Raw genomic sequence first — 27,634 nt, 5'->3', positions numbered from 1 at the left:
TAGTAAATACATGCCCCTTTTTAACAAGGTCAGAAAAATTGGGCTTTTGGTGGTGTGGTGGTGCTGCCACAACACTGTAAGCCCTCACAGTTACTTTTAAGGGGCGCTGCAACGGGCCTTGCTGTGAAATATTAGCTCAAAAATTGTAATTACATGACCCTTTTGAACAGGGGCAGAAAAATTGGGCTTTAGGCACTGGTGCTGGTGCCACAACATTGCAACCCCTCACAGATACTCTAGTTTAGCGCAGAAAAAAGCTCTTCTGCAAAATATTACAGCAAAAATTGTAATTGCACACCCCTGTTAAACAGGGGCAGAAAAATTGGGCCTTAGCCACTGGTAGTGGTGCCCAGAACCAAAAAATGTTCTTACTAGCTATCAACATGAACATTGAGGAGGAATAGGATAGTCACTCGGCATCAGCATAGGCAGTCTTCAAGGGATCTCACATTCATAAAAAAATATTCAGTTACATCAGCATCAGGTGCTTGGTAGCTGGTGATCCAAGACTGATTCATTTTTATGAAGGTGAGCCGATCAACTGAGTCGGTGGACAGGCACACTCTGTGATCGGTTACAAAGCCTCCAGCAGCACTGAATGTGCGCTCCGAAAGAACGTTGGATGCAGGACAGGCCAGTAGCTCAATTGCATACTGTGCAAGCTCTGGCCAGTGATCCATCCTTAATACCCAGTAACCCAGAGGATTTTTGGTTGGAAAGGTCTCCAAGTCTGATCTTGTCCCTAGGTATTCCTGCACCATGTAAAGCAGATGTTGGCAATGGTTGCTGGAACTGATCAGACCTCAGCAACATGTTGTCCAGGACCAGAAATTTGTAACCTCACAGGCTCTGGGCACGCATTGCACAAACCTTTCTGCAAGGCCTCCTGAAGATGTTTCATCCTCTGCTCCCTCTACAATGGCTGGATAAGTTCCGCAACCTTACCCTTGTAACGTGGATCAAGGAGGTTTGCCAGCCAGTACTGATTCCTCTCCTTGATACTACGAATCTGAGGGTCCTTTTGCAGGCTTTGCAGGATCAGGGAGGCTATGTAGCGTAGGTTTGCTGAGGCATTTGGTCCGGAGTCCTCTGGGTCACTGATCCGCAGTCACGTACAAGTCCATGGGTTTCTGGGGACTGTAAATGATCCTTTGAAGACTGCTGCTGATGCTGAGTGCTTGGCTCCACCTCCATGCTGACACAATCCTCCTCCTCCTCTTCCTGTTTGATCGGCAGGCCCGCAGGAACACTGTCTGGATAAAGGGGGCCTTGAGAGGTAAGGTAGTCCTCCTCTTCCTCCCTCTGTTCTACCTCAAGTGCCCTGTCCATGATTCCATGCAGCGTGTGCTCCAACCGGTAGACAAGAAGGACAGTATCACTGATACATGCGCTGTCACTGCTCACCATCCTCGTGGCCTCCTCAAATGGTGACAGGACAGCGCATGCATACTTGATCATGAGCCACTGACGTGGCGAAAAAAAAGCCAAGCTCCCCTGACCCTGTCCTGGTGCCATACTCGCACAGGTACTCATTGATGACCCTCTGCTGCGTGTGCAGCCGCTACAGCATGGCCAAGGTTGAGTTCCATCTGGTAGGCATGTCACAGATTAGGCAGTTCTTGGGCAAGTTGTATTCCTTTTGGAGGTCAGCCAGCAGAGCACTTGCATTATATAACCAGCGGAAATGCACACAGACTTTCCTGGCCTGCTTCAGGAGATCCTGTAAGCCTGGGTACCTGCACAAGAACCGTTGCACCACCAAATTAAGGTCGTGAGCCAAACAGGGAACATGGGTGAAGTGTCCCTGAAGGAGGGCGAAGAGGAGGTTGGTGCCATTGTCGCAAACCACCATTCCTGCCTGAAGCTAGCATGGCATCAACCACCTCTGAGCCTGCCCCTTCGGAGCTGACAGAATGTCTGCCCCAGTGTGGCCCTTGTCCCCTAAGCACACCAGCTCAAGCACTGCATGGCATATTTTTGCCTGAGTGCTTGCGTAGCCCCTTGAACACCTACGGAGTACCACTGGTTCCGAGCACAAATCTATAGAAGAAGAGGCCGTGGAGGAGAGAGGTGTGTCAGAATCATCACTAGTAGCATTTTGGAGGCGTGGTGGTGTCACAAGCTCCAACAATACTGCACCTCATCCTGAATCCTTCCCAGCTGCCAGCAGGGTCACCCAGTGTGCCGTGAAAGATGTCCCTGTCCATGCCTGCTGGACCATGAGTCAGTGGTAATATCCACCTTACTGCTGACTTCCCTGTTCAGCGAGGCCAAGACATTGCCTTCCACATGCCAGTAGAGAGCCGGAATTGCCTTCCGTGAAAAAAAGGGGCATTTGGGAACCTGCCACTGAGGTACCGCACATTCCACAAATTCACGAAAGGGGGCAGAGTTTACCAGCTGAAAAGGCAGCAGTTGAAGTGCTAGCAATTTAGCCAAGCTAGAATTCAGCCGCCGGGCATGTAAATGGCTGGGACCCAATTTCTTTCGCCAGTTTAGCAACTGGGTTAGGGAAATTTGCCTGCTACAATCAGACATAGGTGTAGCGATAGCAAATTGCCTGCAAGTACTTGGCGCACCTAAATCTACACCTTCATTCCTCTCAGTGCAGGTTTCTGAGAGAACTGAAGGCATAGTGGGGTTGGGGATCCCAGATGATGAGGAGCAAGGAGAGGTCCGCCTTATTCTTTAGTGCGGGTCTTTTAAGTATGCTTGCCAACGGGCTGCATGGGAGTTCGACATATGGTCAAACAGTTCGGGGGACTCCTCAGGGCATGATGGTGGGGCTAGGGAAGGAGTGGCTGATGACATTGAGCCAATGGAAGAGGCCACTTTGGCAGCTGAATTGGCAGCCAAAGTACTCTGAGCCTGGGTGACAGAGGATGAGGACAGCTTGGTCATCCACTTTACCAACTCTTCTGCTAGTTGTGGCTCAACACGGCCAGCTGCCGAAAAAAAGGACAAGTGTGCCCCCTGGCCACGTGCTGAGGATGCACCGCGTTCATGACCAGCAATGTTGGCTGTAGACACAAAGCCCGATTGCCCTCTTTTAGTGGCCTGTGAGCATCTGCCTCTCCTTGGCCTTTCAGACATACTGCATTTGCTTTATTTGTAATGTATTTCAATAGGTACATCAGGAATGGCCTGCAGTTTTATGTAGCTGCACAAAGCTGGGATGTATATATATATATATACTGATTTTGAATATACTGCAGCTAACTGAATCAACTGCCTGCCTATAGTAAATTAGGAACAGAACAACAGGAATGGTCTGCAGCGAGATTTAGCTGCACAGGATACAGTACTGAATATACTGCAGCTAACTGGATGAACTGCCTGCCTGTAGTATATTAGGAACAGAACAACAGGAACAGTCTGCAGTGAGATCGAGCTAAACTGGATCAACTGCCTGCCTGAAGTAGATTAGAACAGTACAGCATGAATGGTCTGCGGGAAGATCTAGCTAAACAGGATCAAATGCCTGCCTGAAGTAGATTAGAAATAGTACAGTAGGAACGGTCTGCAGTGAGAGCTACCTAACTGAATAAACTGCCTGCTCAAAGTAAATGAAATGACACATTCTCTCTCTCTCTCGCTCCCTCGCTATAACACCAGCAACACACTACACAGGGCCGACGTGCAGGCGGCCTTATATAGTGTGGGGCCTGTACTTAACTCCCAAGCCATAATTGGTCAAAGGCACCCTGCCTTTGGCCAATTATGGCTCTGTTTACTTACGGCGCTGTGATTGGCAAAAACATGCGGGTCATAGTGCATGCTTGGCCAATCATCAGCCAGCAAACCACTGCGGTTACGCAGTGCATTATGCATTATGGGCTGTGATGCGCCACTCGAATTTGGCACAAATGGCCCATAATGTTCGATCGACGAACAATCATACAGCCGATGTTCGACTTGAACTTACGTTTGACTCAAACTAAAAGCTCATCCCTATTAGACAGACACTCCTTTGCTTATTGTCCTATCATTATTGATTTTTAGGTATAGATCTTATTGACTTCAATGTTAATTGGATTTGACATCCTAACTTCTGTAAAGTTTGCCGAGCTTGCCTCTAACCGAATCCAGATACCCAGATACGAGCAGTGAGTTATCAGTACCAGATAAGGTGTCTCACAGCTGTGTCAGAAGAAATGGGAGAGAATCAGGGAGATACGATAAGACACTATCCCCCTGATCTACTCCCTGGAAGCAAAATTTATCCTGTCATCTCTTCAGCTATTCTTTTCTCCCTGTCTAATCTGTCCCTCCTTGGCACAGTCGATCTCATTCCTGTTGCTTCCTCCCCTCTCAATTGTCAGCAGATCAACCTCTAGTGAGACTCCCTCACTGCCCTTATTATCGGCACGATGCTGAGAATAAAGGCCAACTGAGGCTGTGCAGATTAGGATTAGATTAGTACTTTACTGGATTTTAACCACTGTTGCACTTTGAATGACAATTGTGAGGTTGTGAAACGCTGTACTCAAACAAACCTTTTCTAATTTTTTTTCAGACAGATGAAACTTTCTTTTGGCTGCATTTAATCACCACTGTTTTTATTTTTATTTTTATTTTTTGCTAAACAAAAAAAACCTGACAATTTTGGAAAAAATAAAAAAATTCTTAGTTTTCGGTTATAAAATTTTGTAAATAAGTAATTTTTCTCCTTCGCTGATGTGCGATTATGAGGAGGCACTAATATGCAGCACTGATGGGGACTGATAGGTGGCACTAATATTGGACAGCACAGTGGTGTAGTGAGTAGCACTCTCGCCTAGCAGTAAAAAGGGTCGCTGGTTCGAATACGGTACTCCGGTTTCCTCCCACACTCCAAAGACATGCTGATAGGTTAATTGGCTTCTGTCTAAAATTGGCCCTAGTATATGCATGCGAGTTAGAGACCTTAGAGTGCAAGCTCCTTGAGGGTATGGACCGATGTGTATCTACAATGTATATGTAAAGCGTAGAAAAGCTCCAAAAAAAAATATATTTTCCATAAAGCAGTCATGGCTAGACATTCCAGGGCTTGTGCCACATCAACTAGTGTTATCTATTATATATAGTAGGTGAGGTTGAAAAAAGACACAACTCCACCAAGTCTAACCTATGTGTGTGATTATGTGTTGGACAGATTATTGGAGGGTTGAGGAATATATGGCAAGGACTTACCTTGTCAGAGAAAGGTTGGCATATGAAAATATGTATCTGTGTTATAAATGTTCTTTTTATAGATATAGATGTTTGTTTTTTGTTGTTTTTAGAAGTTCTATTTTTTACATTGAATATATTTACATAGATGCACAGCAAACCTCCTGCTGTCTTTCACTCCAGGTGTTAGAACCCCTGCTGGGCGTTCCCTTCTAACAAGTTCCAAGACCATCTGCACGGGCATCTCTTCCTTCTGAAGACCTTCTGCATACAAGTCACCCCTGCCCCTCCATGCCCTGTACCCACTGTTCCATCCTCAGGGGTACTGTGCACCCAGCTGCAAGGGTAGCTGCTCTCAGCACTTTGGCTCTGGTGAGTACCTGACAAATTATAATTTTTGATGCAATGCTTTGCAGCAGGGCTCATTCCTGCACTCCAACTAGAGTATCTGGGAGAGGTTGCAGTGTCGTGGCACCAGCACCAGTGTCTAAGGCCCACTTTTTCAGCCCCTGTTCAACATGTAATTACAATTCTTGATATAATATTTCACAGCAGGGCTTGTTCCTGCGCCCACCGAGAGTAACTGTGAGGACTTAGTGTTATGGCACCAGCACCACCACCACAACCACCAAAGGCCCACTTTTTCTACCACTGTTCAACAATGGCATGTAATTACAATTCTTGATATAATCGTTCACAGCAGGGTGCTCCAGCGCCCACCAAGAAACTTTGAGGACTTAGTGTTGTGCCTTAGGCCCACATTTCTGCAGAGCATATAGGGCAGGCCCCTACTTTAAAACTTCTCCTACTTGCAAGCGGAAGGAGACAACAGGAAGGGAGATGAAAAAATATGGACGGCAAAATTTTTTTATACAGGGGCGATATTTGAAATTGTGATCTGCCTCCACTGCCTTAGCACACTCTGGCAACGGACAAGGAAGCGGCCAGTGACATCAACACTGACTTGTCCTAATTTATAGCAAATCCAGATAGTTTTCCAAAATCATCAATAATTGTCATCATGCTTGCAGTGACCCCATCATATTACCAAGATACAGCAAAGTGTCGTCTGCGTACAATGAGACAACATCTGATCTTTGTCCCCTCCTAAACCCCACTATCCCAGGTGAAGCTCAGATACGAGCAGCCAGAGGCTCCAAGGGCAAATAGCAGGGGAGACAAAGGACACCCCTGTCTAGTGCCCCGGGGCAGCTCAAACGGTCCCGATATTTCCCCATTTGATCTAATGTGAGCCAATGGGGCAGCATAAAGTACCTTTATCCAATTGATAAATGTTTTACCCACTCTGAAACGCTCCAAGACCTCCCACAGATAAAACCATACCACACTGTCGAAGGCCTTGGCAGAATCCAGTGAAAATATTGCTCTGTTACCTATGTTGTCCACAGGCATATGTAAGTTCAAAAAAAGACGCCTAAGATTCTGTGCCGTGGATAGAGCCGGAATAAAGCCACATTGGTCCTTATGGACTATCTTGTGGATAACTTTCAACAATCTTGATGCCAATACTTTGTCCAACAATATGACATCCGATGTTAGAAGGGAGATGGGTCTATATGAATCAGCCAACATGGCATCCTTGCCTGGTTTTAACAAGAACAATAATTGCCGCATTGATTGAGGTAGCCTCCCTGACTCTAACACCCAATTTTATATTTTAAGCCAAATAGGCATCATTTGTTTTGCATATCTTCCATACACCTCAGACAGAAGTCCATCTGTGCCTGGAAATTTCCCATTAGGAGCCTGTTTTAATGCCAAGAGGAGTTCCTCTTCCGTAATCAGGTCATTTAGCAATTTTTCATCTTGGGCTGAAAGAGAAGGTAGAGAGCATTTATCTAAGAAATTGTCTATTTCACTCTGGCTAGGGTGAACCTTTGATGAATATAGGTCATAATAATATGAACGAAACACCTGTAGTATATCTTGTGTTGAATTCCTAAGACATCCCTGTGAATCGTATATTTTATCTATATGTGTGGAACATTGTTGACTACGTATCAGCATCGCTAGCTTGTGCCCTGTGTTTTCTCTCTCCTCATAGTGCTGTTGGTGTAAAAATAAATATTTGTTCTCTGCTAATTGGAGCTCTACCTTCCTTGACTTTGACTGTGAAGCCAGCCAGGCCCTCTTAGTATCATCTGTTGGATTGTCAACATAGGCTTCCTCCACTCTCTCAGCCTCCTTTAGGATAAAGGTCTCCCAAGCCTTTGTAGTTGTGTTAACATGGTAAATAATGTACATAAACTGACCTCTCAAAAAGGCCTTAGCTCCGTCCCACACCACTCCTATATCCGCGCTATCCATATTAGAGCAGAAGAAGGATGTTAACAATTCAGGGATGGGGTCAGGTTCAGGGAATAGGGTTAACCAAAATGGATTTTGTTTCCAGCTAGTGTCTTGTGGTTGTAGGAAATGCTAGATTCACCCAAAAAGGTTACCCAGGCCCAGATCAATCCTAGATAAGCTATCATAAGTAGCCGAGTGACAGGAAAACATCTTTGTAGTGGGGTGTCTCATCCTCCACACGTCCACTAGCCCAAGCTCCCCCACCAGACAAGAAAAGGGAGCAGGTTTCCAGGAGAAAGGATCATTTTGAGAGTTGGGAGATAATTTATCCCAATGGGAGTCTAACAGATTATTATAGTCTCCCAATGCTATTGGCAGTGTATCAGGATGACGGGCCACAAAACTCGAGAGTGTTTTGAGAACCTAAGTTGAAAACGGTGGAGGGATGTACACCCCTGCAATTATACATGAAACCCCATACAATTTACATAGACTAAACACATATCGACCATTCCGGTCTGTGAACACTTGGCTGCATGTAAATTGAGTCCCCTGCCATACATATATGCTCACCCCTCTAGAGTAGGTTGAATAGGTTGCATGATACTGGCAAGTAGTGATGGCCGAACGGTTCGCCCGGCGGTCGTTTCGCGGCGAATTTCCGACATTCGCGGTCCGCACGTTCGAACGCCTTTTTCCGTCGTTCGCCGCGGCGGACTTACGTGTTTAATGTATACAAGAACTTTAACCTTTGGTGACACGTTTATCATGTGATACAGGACAGCCAATTGAGACATGACAGCACATGGACACTTGTACATTCCCCCTAACCTATAAATACACCCGATCCGGTGGCCATTTTACATTCTTTCTTCTGTTAAGATAGGGACAGGTTCCTGTGTGGAGTAGGGAGAGATAAACCACTAGCTATTTGGTACACAAAAGTTCTTTTCAGGACTGGTATAGGTGTTAGGTGTTGATAGGTTTGCTGTGCTGCTGATTCTTGCAGCAGCCTGAGTGTCTTTTGTTAGTTTAGAGAAAGGGAAAGGACGGTGTATGCTACAGGGACAGCCAGATTAGTCTTTCATCATCATCATCATCATCATCATCATTAGCTGTTACTATCAAGGTCCACAAAAGAGCTGTTCCAGTAACCACTAATCGTTCTCTTTTTTTGCCAATTTGTATAGGGACAGGAAGGAAGCAGTGTTGTCAGGCAGTGAGGGTAATTTTAAAGACTTGCTGTTATTATTAGTTCCACAAAGGTTCTTTTCAGGACTGGTATCAGTGGTACAGTAATAGGCTTGTACATGTATAATATTCTTTCTTCCAAATATAGAAAGGATATTATACTTGACTGCTGCCCTTCTGCTGCAGTCTGCTAAACATTCACAACTCACTTGTTCCACAAAAGTTCTTATAAGGACTGGTAACTTGGTATAGGGTGCTACGGTACATAGGCTTGAGTGCGGTACAGTCTGCTGTTCTGTAAGGACCGCTATCGGTCCACAATAGATAGGGTTGACGTGCACCACTGCTGACCGCTGCCCTATACTGCAGCAGTCCTTCAGCGGTATAGGGACTGACGTACAGTCTGCTAATCACTAACACACAACCTGCTTGTTCCACAAAAGTTCTTATAAGGACTGGTAACTTGGTATAGGGTGCTACGGTACATAGGCTTGAGTGCGGTACAGTCTGCTGTTCTGTAAGGACCGCTATCGGTCCACAATAGATAGGGTTGACGTGCACCACTGCTGACCGCTGCCCTATACTGCAGCAGTCCTTCAGCGGTATAGGGACTGACGTACAGTCTGCTAAACACTAATACACAACCTGCTTGGTCCACAAAAGTTCTTATAAGGACTGGTAACTTGGTATAGGGTGCTACGGTACATAGGCTTGAGTGCGGTACAGTCTGCTGTTCTGTAAGGACCGCTATCGGTCCACAATAGATAGGGTTGACGTGCACCACTGCTGACCGCTGCCCTATACTGCAGCAGTCCTTCAGCGGTATAGGGACTGACGTACAGTCTGCTAAACACTAACACACAACCTGCTTGGTCCACAAAAGTTCTTATAAGGACTGGTAACTTGGTATAGGGTGCTACGGTACATAGGCTTGAGTGCGGTACAGTCTGCTGTTCTGTAAGGACCGCTATCGGTCCACAATAGATAGGGTTGACGTGCACCACTGCTGACCGCTGCCCTATACTGCAGCAGTCCTTCAGCGGTATAGGGACTGACGTACAGTCTGCTAAACACTAATACACAACCTGCTTGGTCCACAAAAGTTCTTATAAGGACTGGTAACTTGGTATAGGGTGCTACGGTACATAGGCTTGAGTGCGGTACAGTCTGCTGTTCTGTAAGGACCGCTATCGGTCCACAATAGATAGGGTTGACGTGCACCACTGCTGACCGCTCACCTATACTGCAGCAGTCCTTCAGCGGTATAGGGACTGACGTACAGTCTGCTAATCACTAACACACAACCTGCTTGTTCCACAAAAGTTCTTATAAGGACTGGTAACTTGGTATAGGGTGCTACGGTACATAGGCTTGAGTGCGGTACAGTCTGCTGTTCTGTAAGGACCGCTATCGGTCCACAATAGATAGGGTTGACGTGCACCACTGCTGACCGCTGCCCTATACTGCAGCAGTCCTTCAGCGGTATAGGGACTGACGTACAGTCTGCTAAACACTAATACACAACCTGCTTGGTCCACAAAAGTTCTTATAAGGACTGGTAACTTGGTATAGGGTGCTACGGTACATAGGCTTGAGTGCGGTACAGTCTGCTGTTCTGTAAGGACCGCTATCGGTCCACAATAGATAGGGTTGACGTGCACCACTGCTGACCGCTGCCCTATACTGCAGCAGTCCTTCAGCGGTATAGGGACTGACGTACAGTCTGCTAAACACTAATACACAACCTGCTTGGTCCACAAAAGTTCTTATAAGGACTGGTAACTTGGTATAGGGTGCTACGGTACATAGGCTTGAGTGCGGTACAGTCTGCTGTTCTGTAAGGACCGCTATCGGTCCACAATAGATAGGGTTGACGTGCACCACTGCTGACCGCTCACCTATACTGCAGCAGTCCTTCAGCGGTATAGGGACTGACGTACAGTCTGCTAATCACTAACACACAACCTGCTTGTTCCACAAAAGTTCTTATAAGGACTGGTAACTTGGTATAGGGTGCTACGGTACATAGGCTTGAGTGCGGTACAGTCTGCTGTTCTGTAAGGACCGCTATCGGTCCACAATAGATAGGGTTGACGTGCACCACTGCTGACCGCTGCCCTATACTGCAGCAGTCCTTCAGCGGTATAGGGACTGACGTACAGTCTGCTAAACACTAATACACAACCTGCTTGGTCCACAAAAGTTCTTATAAGGACTGGTAACTTGGTATAGGGTGCTACGGTACATAGGCTTGAGTGCGGTACAGTCTGCTGTTCTGTAAGGACCGCTATCGGTCCACAATAGATAGGGTTGACGTGCACCACTGCTGACCGCTCACCTATACTGCAGCAGTCCTTCAGCGGTATAGGGACTAAGAGTTTTGTCACAGGGTCATTTAAAAAATGACATGCAGAGGAAGAGGCAGGCCCTTCCGCAGGGGTGGTAGGGGTAGGGCAGGAGCAACAGGCTTGAGCCAAAGTGGGAAGTTGCAGAAGGTGCGTTCAATTACTTTAAAGGATGCACCAGACTTGGTTGAGTGGCTCGCTCAGCCTTACTCTTCTGCACCCTCCTCATCCTCTCGATCTGCACCCTCTTCTTCACTCTCTGCTATGTGCACCCCCAAAGACACTACCACCAACAACACGACCACCACCACCACCACCACATACCTTCCGCTTGAGTCACTGGAATTATTTTCCGATCCATATCAAGAGGACATTTCTGATGCGCAGCCACTCTTGGTATTGGATCAGGAAGAGGAGGTAGCAACAAGCGCTACTCAGCAGTCTGACGCCAGTACCCAGATCAGCCCAAGGAGGAGGTTGGTCCCCGGTGTTGCTGCCTACTCTACTTATAGCGGTGGGGAAGGTGACGTTGATGATGACGTGTCTAGTGATGTCACGTGGGTGCCCACAAGAGAGGAAGAGGAGGGGAGTTCAGAGGGAGATATGGACCAGCAGATAGGGAGGAGAAGCAGCAATGACTTACATTGCACAGCAGGGACAAAGCAGACTGCAAATGTATCAGGAGCGAGTCATCGACCATGTACGGTCACATCTGGCGCTCCCAGGACACCGGCACATGGCTCCGCAGTGTGGGCTTTTTTTAACGTGTCCGCTGCTGACAATAGCGTTGCCATCTGCAATCTTTGCAGTCAACGCGTTAGTCGCGGTAAGCCCAATACTCACCTAGGGACGACCGCCTTAAGAAGGCACATGAGCAGCCATCACCGAGCCCAGTGGGAGCAACGGAACACACAAAGCCACACTGCAGGCTCTCACCGTCCAGCCTCGTCTTCTACTTCTCCTTCTCCTCTCTCCTCACAATTGTCCTCCACTCCACCTTCCATCACGCCAAGCTCACATTTTTCTGCAAAAAGGCAGGCTTCCGTGGGCCTAATGTTTGAGCGTAAAAAAATGATGACGCCGGATAACCCTCTTGCCCAACGGTTGGCGGCTGGCTTGTCAGAACTCATAGCCCGCCAACTACTGCCATATAAACTGGTGGACTCGGAGGCCTTTCGCAAATTTGTGGCCATTGGAACACCACAATGGAAGGTCCCAGGAAGGAAGTATTTCTCAGAGAAGGGCATCCCAGAGCTATATGGCCATGTTCAGCGGCAAGTGAATGTATCTCTGGCACACAGTGTCGGTGCCAAGATACATCTGACCACAGACACGTGGTCTAGCAAACACGGGCAGGGAAGGTATATCAGTTTTACTGCCCACTGGGTGAACCTTCTGACGGCCGTCAAGCATGTAACCCGTGGCACCCGTGTAGATTTGGTTTTACCGCCACGGATTGCATGCAGGCCTGACTCTTCTTCTCCTCCTCCTACTCCATCCTCCTCCCTCTCCTCCTCAGCTGCCTCCTCCTTTTCCGCTGCTAGCGTCTCTTCCACTGCACCGCCCAAGCTCCCCAGAACCTATTCCACATGCCAGGTGAGACGTTGCCATGCCGTGCTGCGTCTGTTGTGCCTGGAAGCAAAGAGCCACACTGGCCCGGCACTCCTTTCAGCTTTGCGTTCACAGGCAGATGAGTGGCTAACACCGCTCAATTTGACAGTTGGTAAAGTGGTGTGTGACAACGGTGCCAATCTGCTTAGCGCATTGAAACAGGGCAAAATCACGCACGTGCCGTGCATGGCACACGTCTTAAACTTGGTCGTGCAGCGATTCCTTGTCAAATACCCTGGGGTCCAGGACATCTTGCGGCAGGCAAGGAAAATCTCGGCCCATTTCAGAAGATCTTACACGGCCATGGCTCGCCTTGCTGACATTCAGCGGCGACACCATCTGCCGGTCAGACGTCTTATTTGCGATTGCCCGACGCGATGGAACTCAACCTTCTATATGCTTGATAGGCTGCTCCAGCAGAAACGTGCAGTTAACGTCTACCTGTATGAACTCTGCGAAAGAAACGGTTCTGGGGAGCTGGGTTTTTTTTCACCGCGCCAGTGGCTGCTCATGCGCGACACATGCAGACTTCTGCGGCCATTTGAGGAGATCACCAAACTGGTCAGTCGCAGCCATGGCGCCATCAGTGACATGGTACCTTATGCCTTCTTTCTGGAGCGTGCATTGCGTCGTGTCATTGATCAGGCTGTGGAGGAGCAGGAGCGGGAAGATGAGGAAGTCGCAATGCTGGATGAATTCCCAGGGGGGGCTACTCTATCTGAGACAAGTCAACAACAGGAGTCTGATGAGGAGTCAGAGGAGGATGGTGCCGGGGCGGATGAGCAGGAGCAAGAAGAGCATGCTTTAAACCTTTCTGGGATCCCTGTTGTGCGAGGATGGGGAGAGGAGAATGAAGAGGACGACATTATCCTGGATGATGAGCAGGAGCCAGGCCACCACACCGCTTCCACTTTAGTGCAAATGGGGGCCTTCATGCTCCAGTGTTTTAATAGGGACCCCCGTATAAAAAGCATGAGGGTCAAGGACCAGTACTGGGTGGCAACGTACTTAGACCCCCGGTACAAACACAAAATGGCGGAAATGTTACCGCCGTCGCAGAGGGCTGTCAGAATGCAGCACTTCCAGGCCTTGCTTCGAGAAATGCTGCATTCTGCTTTTGCGTGCGCTGGCAGAGGAGCAATTCCCACTCCCAGAGAAGGATTTGCGGGTACCAATCCAACAGCGCCTGCAAGAAGAGGCCGGTTTGAAGATGTGTTGGTGACTTCGGATATGAGGTCATTCTTTCAGCCGACCCATCGACAGGTGTCATCCGGATCCAGCATCAGGGAACGCCTAGACCGTCAGGTGTCCGACTACATTGGGTTAACGGCCGATGTGGACGCTCTGAGGAGTGATGAACCCCTAGACTACTGGGTGGGCAGGCTTGACCTCTGGCCAGAGCTTGCCCAATTTGCAATCGAACTGTTGGCTTGCCCCTCATCCAGTGTCCTGTCCGAAAGGACGTTCAGCGCAGCAGGGGGGATTGTGACCGATAAGCGTACTCGCCTAGCTCACCACAGTGTTAACTACCTCACATTTCTAAAAATGAATGAGGCATGGATCTCGGAGGAATTCAACACATGTGATCAGTAGACCATGTATATGTCTATAAACAATTTTTGGAATCAAGCACACAGACCTTCTTAATTCATTTGGCTCACTTCCCTGACCCAAAAAAGCACACCGTACTATATGCCCCTACCCTCCTCTTTGAAGAGGTTGAGCGGTGTCATATTTCTACTGGGGCTGCTTATTATGAGGGGTTCCCACCATCCCTGTGCTGTGCTGACTTCCTCCTGGGTGTTCTTATTATGAGGGGCTCCCACCATCCCTGTGCTGTGCTGACTTCCTCCTGGGGGTTCTTATTATGAGGGGATCACACCATCCCTGTGCTGTGCTGACTTCCTCCTGGGGCTGCTTACGGTGCTGCTGTCAGCGCTGTATGTCACGGAGCTGCTGTCAGCGCTGTATGTCACGGAGCTGCTGTCAGCGCTGTATGTCACGGAGCTGCTGTCAGCGCTGTATGTCACGGAGCTGCTGTCAGCGCTGTATGTCACGGAGCTGCTGTCAGCGCTGTATGTCACGGAGCTGCTGTCAGCGCTGTATGTCACGGAGCTGCTGTCAGCGCTGTATGTCACGGAGCTGCTGTCAGCGCTGTATGTCACGGAGCTGCTGTCAGCGCTGTATGTCACGGAGCTGCTGTCAGCGCTGTATGTCACGGTGCTGCTGTCAGCGCTGTATGTCACGGAGCTGCTGTCAGCGCTGTATGTCACGGAGCTGCTGTCAGTGCTGTATGTCACGGAGCTGCTGTCAGCGCTGTATGTCACGGAGCTGCTGTCAGCGCTGTATGTCACGGAGCTGCTGTCAGCGCTGTATGTCACGGTGCTGCTGTCAGCGCTGTATGTCACGGAGCTGCTGTCAGCGCTGTATGTCACGGAGCTGCTGTCAGCGCTGTATGTCACGGAGCTGCTGTCAGCGCTGTATGTCACGGAGCTGCTGTCAGCGCTGTATGTCACGGAGCTGCTGTCAGCGCTGTATGTCACGGTGCTGATGTCAGTGCTCTGTATTACGGTGCTGCTGTCAGTGCTCTGTATCTCCTGCACCCTCTTGTTTGCCTACCCTGGTCCCTGACCTTCCCTCTCCTCCATTGCCTTCATTAGCTCCATAGTCCTGAATTGTCAGAACAATTTCCCAAATAAAAAAAAAATGCTTGTAGTTATCGATCCCAAATTCACCTCATACATGTATTATGCTATTGTCCAGGTGGTGGGACTACGTGCTACCCCCTAATAATTACCCCGTGGCCGCAAATTCGACCTAAAGGTTTGCGAAATTCGCCTCCCATTGAAGTCAATGGAGCCCGCGGCGAACGGTCGTTTTCGCGAACGTTTGTGTCCGTTCGCGTTTCGCGTTCGCGAAACGTCCCGTCGGAAGTTCGTCCATCACTACTGGCAAGTAAACGATCTTGGCGACAGACAATGAGACAAATCAGGTGATAGATGAGTCTCTTATAGGCATATGTCTGCCCTTAGTCTTTTTACATTTTGAAAAACAGCCAACCATTTTACAGGGTTACCAAGGCCTCGAACATTCCAGAACAGGATCCGTACAGTGTTAGTCATTAAGAAAGGGCAGTTGATCAGGATAAGGAAGACAAAGGTATAGGCATCCAGGTGGATAAACATAAATCTGCAGGGCATCCACAGAAAGGTTAGCACAAAAAGAGGGGAAAAAAACTAAAAATATAAACTGAGAAAGACTTTATGTGGTCCAACCGGGACCACCACAATGAACCTTTCAAAGCTAACTGTCCTATTAGGACCATGGGGGGGGGGGGGAGAGTTCAAGGATTTTGTACTGAATTCCTCCAACAGCAGAATATGTCAATGGAATAATATTTAACGAAAAAAATTGCCATCTGTATCCCATCTATCCTCCAAGTGTGGGCAGGTGATCTCCTTTTGATCATAAAAAGGAAGAAGAAAAAAGCACTTACAGCCAATCATGACTCAGCAGGCCTTGGTGGCGTATGTGCTCCTCCCTGTCTAGCCATTGTTGCATTAGCAGGTTTTTCAAAGAAGTGAGCCTCCCCGTTGGCCACCACTCTCAGTTTAGTTGGGAAGAGCATGGTGTATTGCAGATTAAGAGTTCTGAGATGTTGTTTTACGTCTGTAAATTTCGCCTCTGTTGCTGCTTCTGCACTTCCGCAGAGTAATTCAGAAATAAGGAAATTTTTGTATTGTCCATGACCAATGCACCACTCATATTTCATGCATTAGCAAAAATCACATCTCTGTCTTTGTAGTTTAACAATTTAAACATGAAAGTGCGAGAAGGATGGCCTGGAGGTAGGGGGCGCATGGACACTGTAAGCCCTGTCCACAGAGAACATGGGAGTGAACGACTCCTTCCCAAACATTGTGAGCAGCTAGGACTCAATAAAAGCAATGGGATTTCCCCCCCCCCCCCCCCCCCAGCCCTCTCAGGTATACCTATGGCCTGCCTTATTGTGCCTCATCCTGTTCTCCAAATCATCCAGGAGTGCAGTATGTTGTGCAGTCATCATCACCTTGTGTTTTACATCTCGCATTAAAGGCTCCATATCATCCTGCACATTACTGACCCGTCCCTCTAAAGCTGATGTTTTCTCAGTTTTTGCAGGTCATGCCTGATAAAAGAAACATCTGCTTTCACCCCTTTTATCTCTTCTGTCAGGACGGTAATGGAGGTGGTGCAGTTAGTGACCACTGCCATGATGTCTCTCAGAGTGGGCTCTGGCTCTCCACGGGGGATGGGAATGATGCAGTATGGGGGAGATTTTGTGCACTTACTGTCTCCCACCCTGTCTGTAGCCGGCCAGCTCCTCCAGTGGCACGTATAATCTGCCTTGGATTATTCTCTTGAATTGTCTTCCCTAAATGAGGAGGCAGCATGCAGCACCTTCGGTGTGGATTTTGAAAAAAAACTTCTGAGCCGCCTCCTTTTACTTGTCTTTCGATGAGCACTGCGTCCAGGTGCCATCTTGGATCACCAGGTCAGGGAAGTCAATGGCTTCTTTTAGCTTTTTAGCCATCATATTTTGCAGTATATACTGCCCAGGAGACGCCGATATGCTTTGCCAAGCTGCCGATGTATGTGTAGTACAGATCGGGTACTTTAACAGGTCACCCCAAGGATTATGAACAGGATTTTTGGTGGAGAGAGCAGTGCACACATCTGGTTACATCCGCCACTCAGCCACACCCTCATTTTTAATGTTTTACATATCTATACCTGCAAAGGGGGCCAGCATGAAGTTATCTATCAGGACTTAATTTTCTGATTATTTATTTGTAAAAACGAAGATGGTTGCTGACGCTGTATACATATTTCCCTTTAAGTGGCAGTGTTTTTTCATTATTATGTCAACAATAGTACCTTTAATCCAGAATTAAAGATGGTTATTGCAGTAGTGGTCCGCACTATAGCATTGCTTGAAGGAGTTGTTTGTAGAACTCTAAAAATAAAGAAAAAATGAATTTCAATGGCAATATACCATCAACTACAGACTTACAGTAATGATCTTTCTACAACATTCAGTTCTCAAATGAAGAATATTTACCTGCTAATGATTGGAGAGAACAACCACAAATTTGCCATCATGACATTGAGAGGAAAAGAAAACTGTAAAATAATAAGACTGTGATATATTTATAGATGAAGCTATACAGTATTTTTTACACAAATCATCAATACAAATTTAACATTTCTAATTAATTAAAAAAATTCTGCCAAGTATAGTTTTTTTTTGCAACGTTTAACCACTTGCTTACTGGCCAATTTTCAGCTTTCAGGGCTGGTACTCTTTGAATTACGCAATTATGCAAATTGTCATGCAACACTCTACCCATATGATTTTTTTTTTCACACAAATAGAGCTTTCTTATCGTGTTATTTAATCACCACTGGGTTTTAAAATTTTTGCTAAACAAAAATAGACCGAATATTTTGAAAAAAAAAGTTTTCATAGTTATAACATTTTCCTGACACATCATGGCAGCATACACACTGGGTTGTGACTCCGCCCCCACAACCTGATAGGACTGCTTAGCTATAAGTGTCGAAGAGGAGTCCACCGCTGCATTCTCCTTTTTTTTCCCCTTACCTTTTAGGACTGACGGGATAAAGCACAGACCTCTTACCGCTTCACCCCAGCTAGGTTCAGCCTCTCCTAGTTGGAAGCCCTGACTGTACAGTCTCTAAACGAGCTATATGCGGGGACCCCACTCTGATGGTCTCAGGGGAGTTGTAGTATATATTTCACAAGCCTTAAACAGGCTCAGAACACACTGCAAAAGCCTCCATCTTTTCCTCCACTTTACCTCTTACCTGCCTTCTCTTAAGCCACTCTTTTTTTTTTTTCTATTATCATCTTCTTTTTTTTTCTAGTGCTCCAGGTTTCTTGCCCTTCCCAACATGGCGGCTGTGATCGGCTCGGCAGCGCGACCGGAAGTGAAGCAAGTATCTTCGTCTGTTCGCCAGTTTCAAAAATGGCATCGGATGCAGCGGATCGCCACATGTGCATGTCACTTCCGTCTATTTAAAAATGGATCCTTATGCTGTACAGCCTTATAGATGGTTCCCCACGCTTGCACTCTGCATTTCTGCATCTGTTTACTGCTGCCACTAGTACTACTAAGCCTTCTGACCTGGTAAGACACTGCTCTCCCCTTTTGTTTCTCTTATGGATGGGTGCCTATCCTGCACTGAGCTTCATCATTAACCCTTCTCTTTCCAGATATACTCTGTTGCTCATGAAGGCCGCTGCCCCAGCAGACCACCCACAGCGAGTGAGGTAAGAGGCATCATATTTTGTTAAGTAGTGAAGAGGAGTAAAAGAGAGCCATGCCACTAATATCACTTTATCCTGATAGCCCTGGCAGGTCATCAAAATCATCTCACTCCAAACACAGGGAACGATCCCCTTCTAGGCATTCACACTCCAGAAGAAGCCAGTCAAGAACCTCCTCCCACCACCACAGTAAATCGTCATCCTCTCACCAAGTGCAGCATGACCACTGTACCCAACCTGCAGCTAATGCCTGCTGGCAAGCCCCCTCTAACAAGCTAGCTTGCCAGACATGCGCTGAAGAAGTGACCAGGGCAGGGCTGGTGAAAGGATTTTTAACACCCTAGGTGAAACCTCATTTTGCCGCCCCTTTGACTCCACCCCTTTTGCCCTGCCCATGTATACCCCACCTTTTTATAGATTGCTACAATTTTGGGGATGGAGTCAGTCACTGAGCCTGGAGGTGGTGGGGGGGCATCGGTACGGTACCGCCGGATTGATGTGTGCTCTAGGCCGGCGCCTACCTTGTCTATAGGTAGCGCTGGCCCTGTACAGGGGATATGTACACAGATACTTTAAGGCACTGATAATCAGTGCAGGCCCATCAGTGCCCCCTATCAGTGCCCATGGCCACTGAATGATACCTATATGCAGTGCCACCTCCATCAGTGCAGCCTATCGGTGGGAACCCCTCATAATGGGCACAACAGGTGTACAGACCTGGGAACTCAGTACAGGGATGGCGAGACTCATAATGGGCACAGCGGGTGTACACACCCGGGAACTCAGCACAGGGATGGTGGGAACCCCTCATAATGGGCACAGCGGGTGTACAGACACGGGAACTCAGCACAGGGATGGTGGGAACCCCTCATAATGGGCACAGAAGGTGTACAGACCCCAGCAGCCTGGTCACCAGCAGAAGAAAGAAACAAACAGAGCCGACACACTGACTGCCCTGCACAGCACTGATATCAGTAATAGCATTGTGTAGCTGGACACTGATCACTCACCCACATCCTCTGCTTCCAACCTGCTGTGCTGTGATCAGGGGAGGGGGACATTCCAGGGAGCTCGGGGTTATCAGGAAGAGATGAACTGAATGCTGACGTCATATCATCCTGTCCTGAAAGCTGCAGACAGCGAAGGAACTATTCACTGTGCCATGTAATGGGTGGGCTGAGTGTGTACAGAGCAGTCAATTCTGCAGGTGTCAGTCACAGAACCGATTAGACAAGTTCAAAGAACATCAGCGACAATCTCTTCCGTCCCACAAGAATCAGAGGATTTATTAGCTGAAGAAGATTATCCAGTGTTAGTCAGTGTCAGAGATCTCACAGTGCTAATGCCTGTCTCCATGCAGCAGTGGCTAATTCCCATTCTGCTATTGCCAATGGGCATGTGCGGTGTCCCTGAGAGAGGCGAACAAGTTCCGTAACAAACGTGTGCACTAGCGCACCCATACGTACGTGTGTGCGCACGCACATTCGCTTCCGCCAATCCTGTCGCATGGCACCCTATATAAACAGAAACTCTGCCTGATATTAGTGCTGGATTGTCTTCAGCTTGTTCCTCAGTTCCTGATTGCTTTTTGACCTGTTACCTTGCTCTTGACAAACCCGGCTTCCTTGACCATTCTCCTGGATCACCCCTGCCTGTTATCTACCTCTACTGATTATACAGACCTCGGCTTGGATTCTCTACTCTGGCTCCGCTTCCTATTCTGTACCTCGCTGCCAGCCCATTGCCTCTGCCTGTCCTTGACTATGAACTTGCCTTTTGTTTATGTACCTTGCTGCCAGCCAGTTGCTAGCCTTTGCCTGTTGCTGACATTGCAGTTGTTCCTGAATCAATACTTACCTGCCTGGCTCCTGCTGAACAGTTCTGGTGATCAGTCTTCACGCCTTCCTTTGAGAGTATACGTTATTTACAAGCTCCAGGCTTCAGCCTGCAGGCACCTGCACCCTTTCGTTGCCCCAGCACTCCCTGGGACCGGAACCGTGCAAGAGGCCACCCTCAGTTGGGTTCGATTTTGCTTTAATAGACCCCTTCGCAAGGTCAGTAAAGGAGGCACCTAAGTAAACTCCCCGCAAACACGGGAAATACTTCCCTAACTTAAAAAGGGACCCAGAGACCTTCCCCTTTATCGATGAGCTTGAAGAGTTAAAGATAAGTGGCAAAAGCCCGACAAAAAGTCTAGCCTGAACAATAGGATAGCAAATCTATATCCTTTAAAAGAACCAGCCGTAAACCCTCTCATCGCAGCGTCTTGGACCGAAAAATTTACCTCGACCTCGAGAAAGCCTATTCAGCAACGGGAGGAGCCTGCAGACCAGCTATCATCCTAGCGGTGGTTGGCAGAGCAATTAACAACTGGACCTCCAACGTTGAAAAACTACTGTCAGAAGCAGCTGACCAGGAGAGAATCGTATCAGCTAGACAGGAACTCAGCCTAGCAGGAGACTTTGTAGCTGAAGCTGCAGTAGATATAATAAGATCAGCAGCAAGGGCGATGTTGTCTTCGGTTATGTCCAGAAGAGGCCTATGATTAAAACCGTGGGTTGCAGATACAGCTTCCAAATCTAACTAGTGCCAGATCTCCTAGGACGGAACCAACCTGTTCAACCCCAAGTTAGACTTGGCTATCTCAAAAGTCACAGGTGGAAAATTGGATCCATTTGGTAGACTTGAAAGTGGTGTACATCCCACCAGTGCAGAACCAACTTGCAGCAGATCAAACAGAATGTTCATCTCAAACAATGAATGGTCACTAATTCACCAGGCCTTCCCTCTTCTAACCTACAAGTGGGGCATTCCCGATATTGACTTGGCAGTGTGCCAAGTTCCTGGCAAGGGTCACCTATCCAACGGCATCAGGAGTTCATGTTCTCCATCACCAGTGGAGGTTCCGTCTAGGTTATATATTTCCTCCAATTCCCTGAGGAACTCGATGTTCGCGGTGATATCGGTAATATCATTTTGGCCGAGGAGGCCGTGGTTCATGATTGTCCTACAACTGAGTACAGAGGACCCATTACCCCTTCTAGTAACTCCAGATTTACTCTCATAGGGCCAGTTTCTACATCCAGCACCAGAAAGACTACACCTAATGGCTTGGAAATTGAAAGGGAGAGGCTATTAGATAAAGGTTGCTCTTTAAGGGTGGGGACTACCTTGCAACAGGCCAGGAAGAAGTCAACAACTTATAACAACATTTGGGAAAGATTTACTACATTAGCACAACTGTCCTGGGATCCACTTTCTCCTTCAGTGTCACAAATTCTCACATTTTTACAACGAGGCCTGGAAAGGGGTCTACGTTCGAGTACCCTAAAGGTTCAAATATCTGCCATGATGGTAATCAAATGGGCCTCCAATCCCCTAATAATTCAATTTAGAAAAACACGTTTGAAAATAAGACCACCTAGGAAGCGGACCTTCCCAACATGGGACTTATCAATAGTTCTAGAGGCCTTATCAAAAGAATCCTTTTTTCCTTCTGAGTCGATATCCTTATGGGATTTAACGCTCAAATTAGCCTTTTTAGTGGCAATAACCTCTGCAAAAATAGTGTCCGAGCTGCATTCACCATCAATGAAAGAGTCTCACCTGGTTTTCTATCCTGATAGAGTTATTCTAAGACCGTCTGAACAATTCATACCAAAGGTGGAATTTGCTTTCCACTCCAATCCAGAGATCAATTTAACAGTGTTCCTCACTAGCCAAGGGGATCCACATCCATTGGATATCAAATCAGTTATTTCTTCATATCTGGAGGTTACTAACTCATTCAGGAAAGCAGAAAACTTGCCAATTTAAACTGCATGGCTCTAAGAAAGGTCAGGCAGCTTCTTCCAGGACAATAGCCTCTTGGCTTATACAGATCATTAAGAGGGCATATGCAATTCAGCTTCTTCCAATACCGAACGACTTGAAGGCTCATTTGACCAGGGCAGTGGCGACATCTTGGGCAGCATATTGTAGAGTGTTCCCGGAAACTATTTGCAAGTCTGCAACCTGGTCTTTTAGAACCACGGCTATGTCTCATTACAGAATAGACCGGGTTAGGTTAACAGTGGTTGAATTGGAAGATCGATCATTAAAGCTAATTCTTTCATATCCTGTGGATAAAAATAAAAATCTTTTAAAAGCACCCACCCATGTAGCAAGTTATTTCCCAGTGTGTGTGCTGCCATGATGCGTCAGGAAAACTGAAAATTGTATACTCACCTTTCCGTAATTTTCCATTCCTGGCGCATTCCCATGGCAGCACACAGATACCCATCTGTCTAAGGTAATAGATACTGAGAATGCAACAGTGGATTCCTCTTCAACACTTATAGCTAACCAGCCCTATCAAAGGTGAGTATACAATTTTCCATTTTTCAAACAGGTAATTTTTTTTCCTTCATTGATGGGCAATGATGAGGCTGCACTGATGGGCACTGGTGAGGCTGCACTAATAGGCACTAATCAGGAGGCACTGATGAGGCTGCATTGATAGGCAGCACTGGATAGCAGTACTGATGGGCAACTGGTTAGCAGCATTTGCTGTCACTGTGTGGGACCGATGTCCCGTTTGCTTGTGCCGGTAATTGGCTTATTTTTTTCTCTTCGTGCTGTTAATGTGAGGGGGGGAAAAGGAGCAGATTACCAGCTTCTGTTTACAACATGTGATCAGCTGTCATTGGCTGACAGCTGATGACGTGATCAGCCCCAAGGACTCATTGATCATAGGGTGTGCGGGCAGCATAAGCACGGAAGGACGTTCATTGTTCATGTACGCCCTCTCGACAATCTAAGCCCACGCTGTAGCAGTCTTTCAGCTATAGCGCTGGTATCAAGTGTATAAAAGTGTAGGAGATTATAACCCTCATATCGTCTATATGTAATTTAATATTAATATGACCACATAGGTTGAAAAAAGTTCATCCAGTTAAACCATAAAAAAAAAAAAAAAAAAAAAAAAATATTTTACAATCCAATATACCCAATTCTATACCCACAGTTGATCCAGAGGAAGGCAAAAAACTCCAGCAGAGCATGCTCCAATTTGCTACAGAAGGGCAAAAAATCCTTCCTGATCACCCAAGAGGCAATCAGATTTTCCCTGGATCAATTTTACCTATAAAATGTTAGTACCTAGTTATATTATGTACATTTAGGAAAGTATCTAAGCCTTTCTTAAAGAAATCTACTAAGCTAGCCAGAACCACCTCTGGCGGGAGTCTATTCCACATTTTCACAGCTCTTACTGTGAAGAAACCTTTCCGTATTTGGAGATGAAATCTCTTTTCCTCTAGATGTAAAGAGTACCCCTGTGTCCACCATAAAGAGAATAACTCAACACCAAGTTCACTATATGGACCCCTTATATATTTGAACATGTTGATCATATCCCCCTTAGGCTATTTTCACACTGGGGCGTTGGGGGCGCTGGCGGTAAAGCGGCGCTATATTTAACGCAGCTTTACAATCATTTTAGCAACGCTAAGCAGCCAATAGCGGGGCAGTTTTAACCCCTGCTACCAGGCGAAAAAGGGTTAAAACCGCTGCAAAGGGCTGCTACAGCGGTGCTTTGCAGGCGGGTTTGCAGCACTGCCCCGTTGTTTTCAATGGGAAGGGGCGCTTTAGGTAAATACACCGCTCCTACAGCACTCCAAAGATGCGGCTTGCAGGACTTTTTTGAACGCCCTGCAAGCACACCACTCCAGTATGGAGACACAGCAGTGGCTGTTTCAGGACGCTTTGCATGCGCTATTTTTAGCACTTTAGCACCTGCAAAGCGTCTGTGTGAAAGCAGCCTTATTCTCCTCCTCTCAAGCATGAATACATTTAGTTCCTCTAATCTTTCCTTATAGTTGAGCTCCTCCATGCCTCTTATCAGTTTGGTTGCCCTTCTCTGCACTTTCTCCAGTTCCCCCGATATCCTTTTTGAGAACTGGTGCCCAAAACTGAACTGCATATTCCAGATGAGGTCTTACTAATGATATGAACAGGAGCAAAATTATCTCTCTCTCTGGAGTCCATACCTCTCTTAACCACTTGACCACTGGGCACTTAAATCCCCTTAATAACCAGACCAATTTTCAGCTTTCGGTGCTCTCCCATTTTGAATGACAATTACTCAGTCATGCAACACTGTACCTATATGAAATTTTTGTCCTTTTTTTCACACAAATAGAGCTATATTTTGGTGGTGTTTAATCACCGCTGGGGTTTTTTTTTTTTGTGCTATAAAAGAAAAAAAGACCGAAAATTCTGTAAAAAAAAAAAAATAAATAAATAAATAAATAATATATATATATATATATATATATATATATATATATTTTTTTTTTTTTTTTTTTTGTTTCTGTTATAAAATTTAGCAGATTAGTAATTTTTCTTCATAAATTTTGTCCAAAATTTATACTACTACATATCTTTGGTAAAAATAAGTACAAATTGGTGGATATTATTTGGTCTTTGTGAGTCCACAAGCTATGGTGCCAATATCTGAAAATTGATCATACCTGAAGTACTGATGGCCTATCTCATTTCTTGAGACCCTAACATGCCAGAAAGAAGACACCAAGGTATTTAGTAAGAGACATGGTGAGTTTTATGAAGTTGTCATTTTTTCCCACAATTCTTTGCAAAATCAAGATTTTTTTTTCTTTTCACAAAATTGTCATATTATCAGGTTATTTCTCACACACAGCATATGCATACCACAAATTACACCCCAAAACACATTATGCTATTACTCCTGAGTATGGCGATACCACATGTGAGACTTTTACACAGCGTGGCCACATACATAGGTCCAACATGCAGGGAGCATGACCAGTGTAGTTCACTTGTACGCCAACATCCTCATTTCTTACCCTTCTTAACCACTTCAGGACCGCCGTATTGCCATTGTACGTCAGCACAATGGCACAGGCAGGCATAATCACGTACATCTACGTGATTGCCTTCCAGCGGGTGGGGGGTCCGATCGGACCCCCTCCCGCTGGTTACGGCGGTCCGATTCGGTCCAGGAGCGCTCCGTGATGAGGGGATGGCCGTTGGTTTTCGGCCACCCCCTCTGGATCGCTCCTGGCCAATGAGAAGCTTCCTCCCCTGTGTATTGTTTACACAGGAAGGAGGAAGTGATGTCATTCTCCTCGGGGCGGTCTTTTTGACCGGACTACGAGGAGAACAGTAAAAGTAAGTGTGCACCAACACTACACTGACATGTAGGTACACACAGGCACACAAACCCCCCCCGATCCCCCCCCGATCGCCCCCCGATCCCCCCCCCGCCCCCCCTCCCCCCTCCCCCCCCAGTCACAGTGTCACTGATTGCATTGATCATTTCTTTACTGATCAATGCATTCAGTGTCAGTTGTGACAGTAAAAACTGTCAGGACAGTTAGTGTTAGGTCCAGGGTAGCCCCCTATCACCCCCCAATAAAGATTTAACCCCCTGATTGCCCCTAGAGTTAACCCTTTCACCCCCTTTTGCCAGTGTCACTAAGCGATCATTTTTCTGATCGCTGCATGTGTCGCTAGTGTCGCTAGGTAGCTAGTTATTTTTTTAGGTTCACCGCCAGGTTTTTATAGCGCTAGGTACCCCGATATACTACCCAATAATGTTTTTAACCCCCTGATTGCCGCTAGTTAACCCTTTCACCCCCTTTTGCCAGTGTCACTAAGCGATCGTTTTTCTGATCGCTGCATTAGTGTCGCTACAGTCGCTAGGTAGCTAGTTATTTTTTTAGGTTCACCGCCAGGTTTTTATAGCGCTAGGTACCCCGATATACTACCCAATAATGTTTTTAACCCCCTGATTGCCGCTAGTTAACCCTTTCACCCCCTTTTGCCAGTGTCACTAAGCGATCATTTTTCTGATCGCTGCATGTGTCGCTAGGTAGCTAGTTATTTTTTTAGGTTCACCGCCAGGTTTTTATATCGCTAGGTACCCCGATATACTACCCAATAATGGTTTTAACCCCCTGATTGCCGCTAGTTAACCCTTTCACCCCCTTTTGCCAGTGTCACTAAGCGATCATTTTTCTGATCGCTGCATTAGTGTCGCTACAGTCGCTAGGTAGCTAGTTATTTTTTTAGGTTCACCGCCAGGTTTTTATAGCGCTAGGTACCCCGATATACTACCCAATAATGGTTTTAACCCCCTGATTTCCGCTAGTTAACCCTTTCACCCCCTTTTGCCAGTGTCACTAAGCGATAATTTTTCTGAACGCTGCATCAGTGTCGCTAGTGTCGCTAGGTAGCTAGTTATTTTTTTAGGTTCACCGCCAGGTTTTTATAGCGCTAGGTACCCCGATATACTACCCAATAATGGTTTTAACCCCCTGATTGCTGCTAGTTAACCCTTTCACCCCCTTTCACCAGCGATCACAGTATAAGTGTCACTGGTGACGCTGGTTAGCCAGTTAGTTATTTAGGTTCCCCGTCAGGTTTTTATATAGCGCCAGGGACCCCCATATACTACCTAATAAAAATTTGAACCCCCTGATTGCCCCTAGTTAACCCTTTCACCACTGATCACCGTATAAGTGTTACGGGTGACTCTGGTTAGTTTGTTTTTTATAGCATTTTATATTCAAATCCGGAAGGCAGTGCTTGGTTTTCGGGGTCCCGTACGTGGCTAGGCTCCCAAAAAGTCCCCCACATGTGGTATCCCCGTACTCGGGAGAAGCAGCAGAAT

The 27,634-nt window shown here is 46.8% G+C and overlaps 1 protein-coding gene across 2 annotated transcripts in view; it reads right to left on the bottom strand.

Moving 5' to 3' along the window:
• PM20D1 (peptidase M20 domain containing 1) overlaps positions 1-27,634 on the bottom strand; it is a 585,406-nt gene that overhangs the window by 182,160 nt on the left and 375,612 nt on the right. For both annotated transcript variants that reach the window (XM_077481325.1, XM_077481324.1), the window contains 2 exons: positions 17,710-17,771; positions 17,526-17,604 (listed from right to left, as the gene is read on the bottom strand). In XM_077481325.1, coding sequence (XP_077337451.1) covers positions 17,526-17,604; positions 17,710-17,771 — 141 coding nt within the window. The remainder of the gene's footprint in view (positions 1-17,525; positions 17,605-17,709; positions 17,772-27,634) is intronic.

The sequence above is a fragment of the Lithobates pipiens genome, unplaced genomic scaffold (genome assembly GCF_037356315.1).
Source record: "Lithobates pipiens isolate NorthernLeopardFrog02 unplaced genomic scaffold, aLitPip1_a1.2 Scaffold_16, whole genome shotgun sequence".
Classification (NCBI taxonomy): Eukaryota; Metazoa; Chordata; class Amphibia; order Anura; family Ranidae; genus Lithobates; species Lithobates pipiens.
This window is presented reverse-complemented; position numbering and strand designations above follow the sequence as displayed.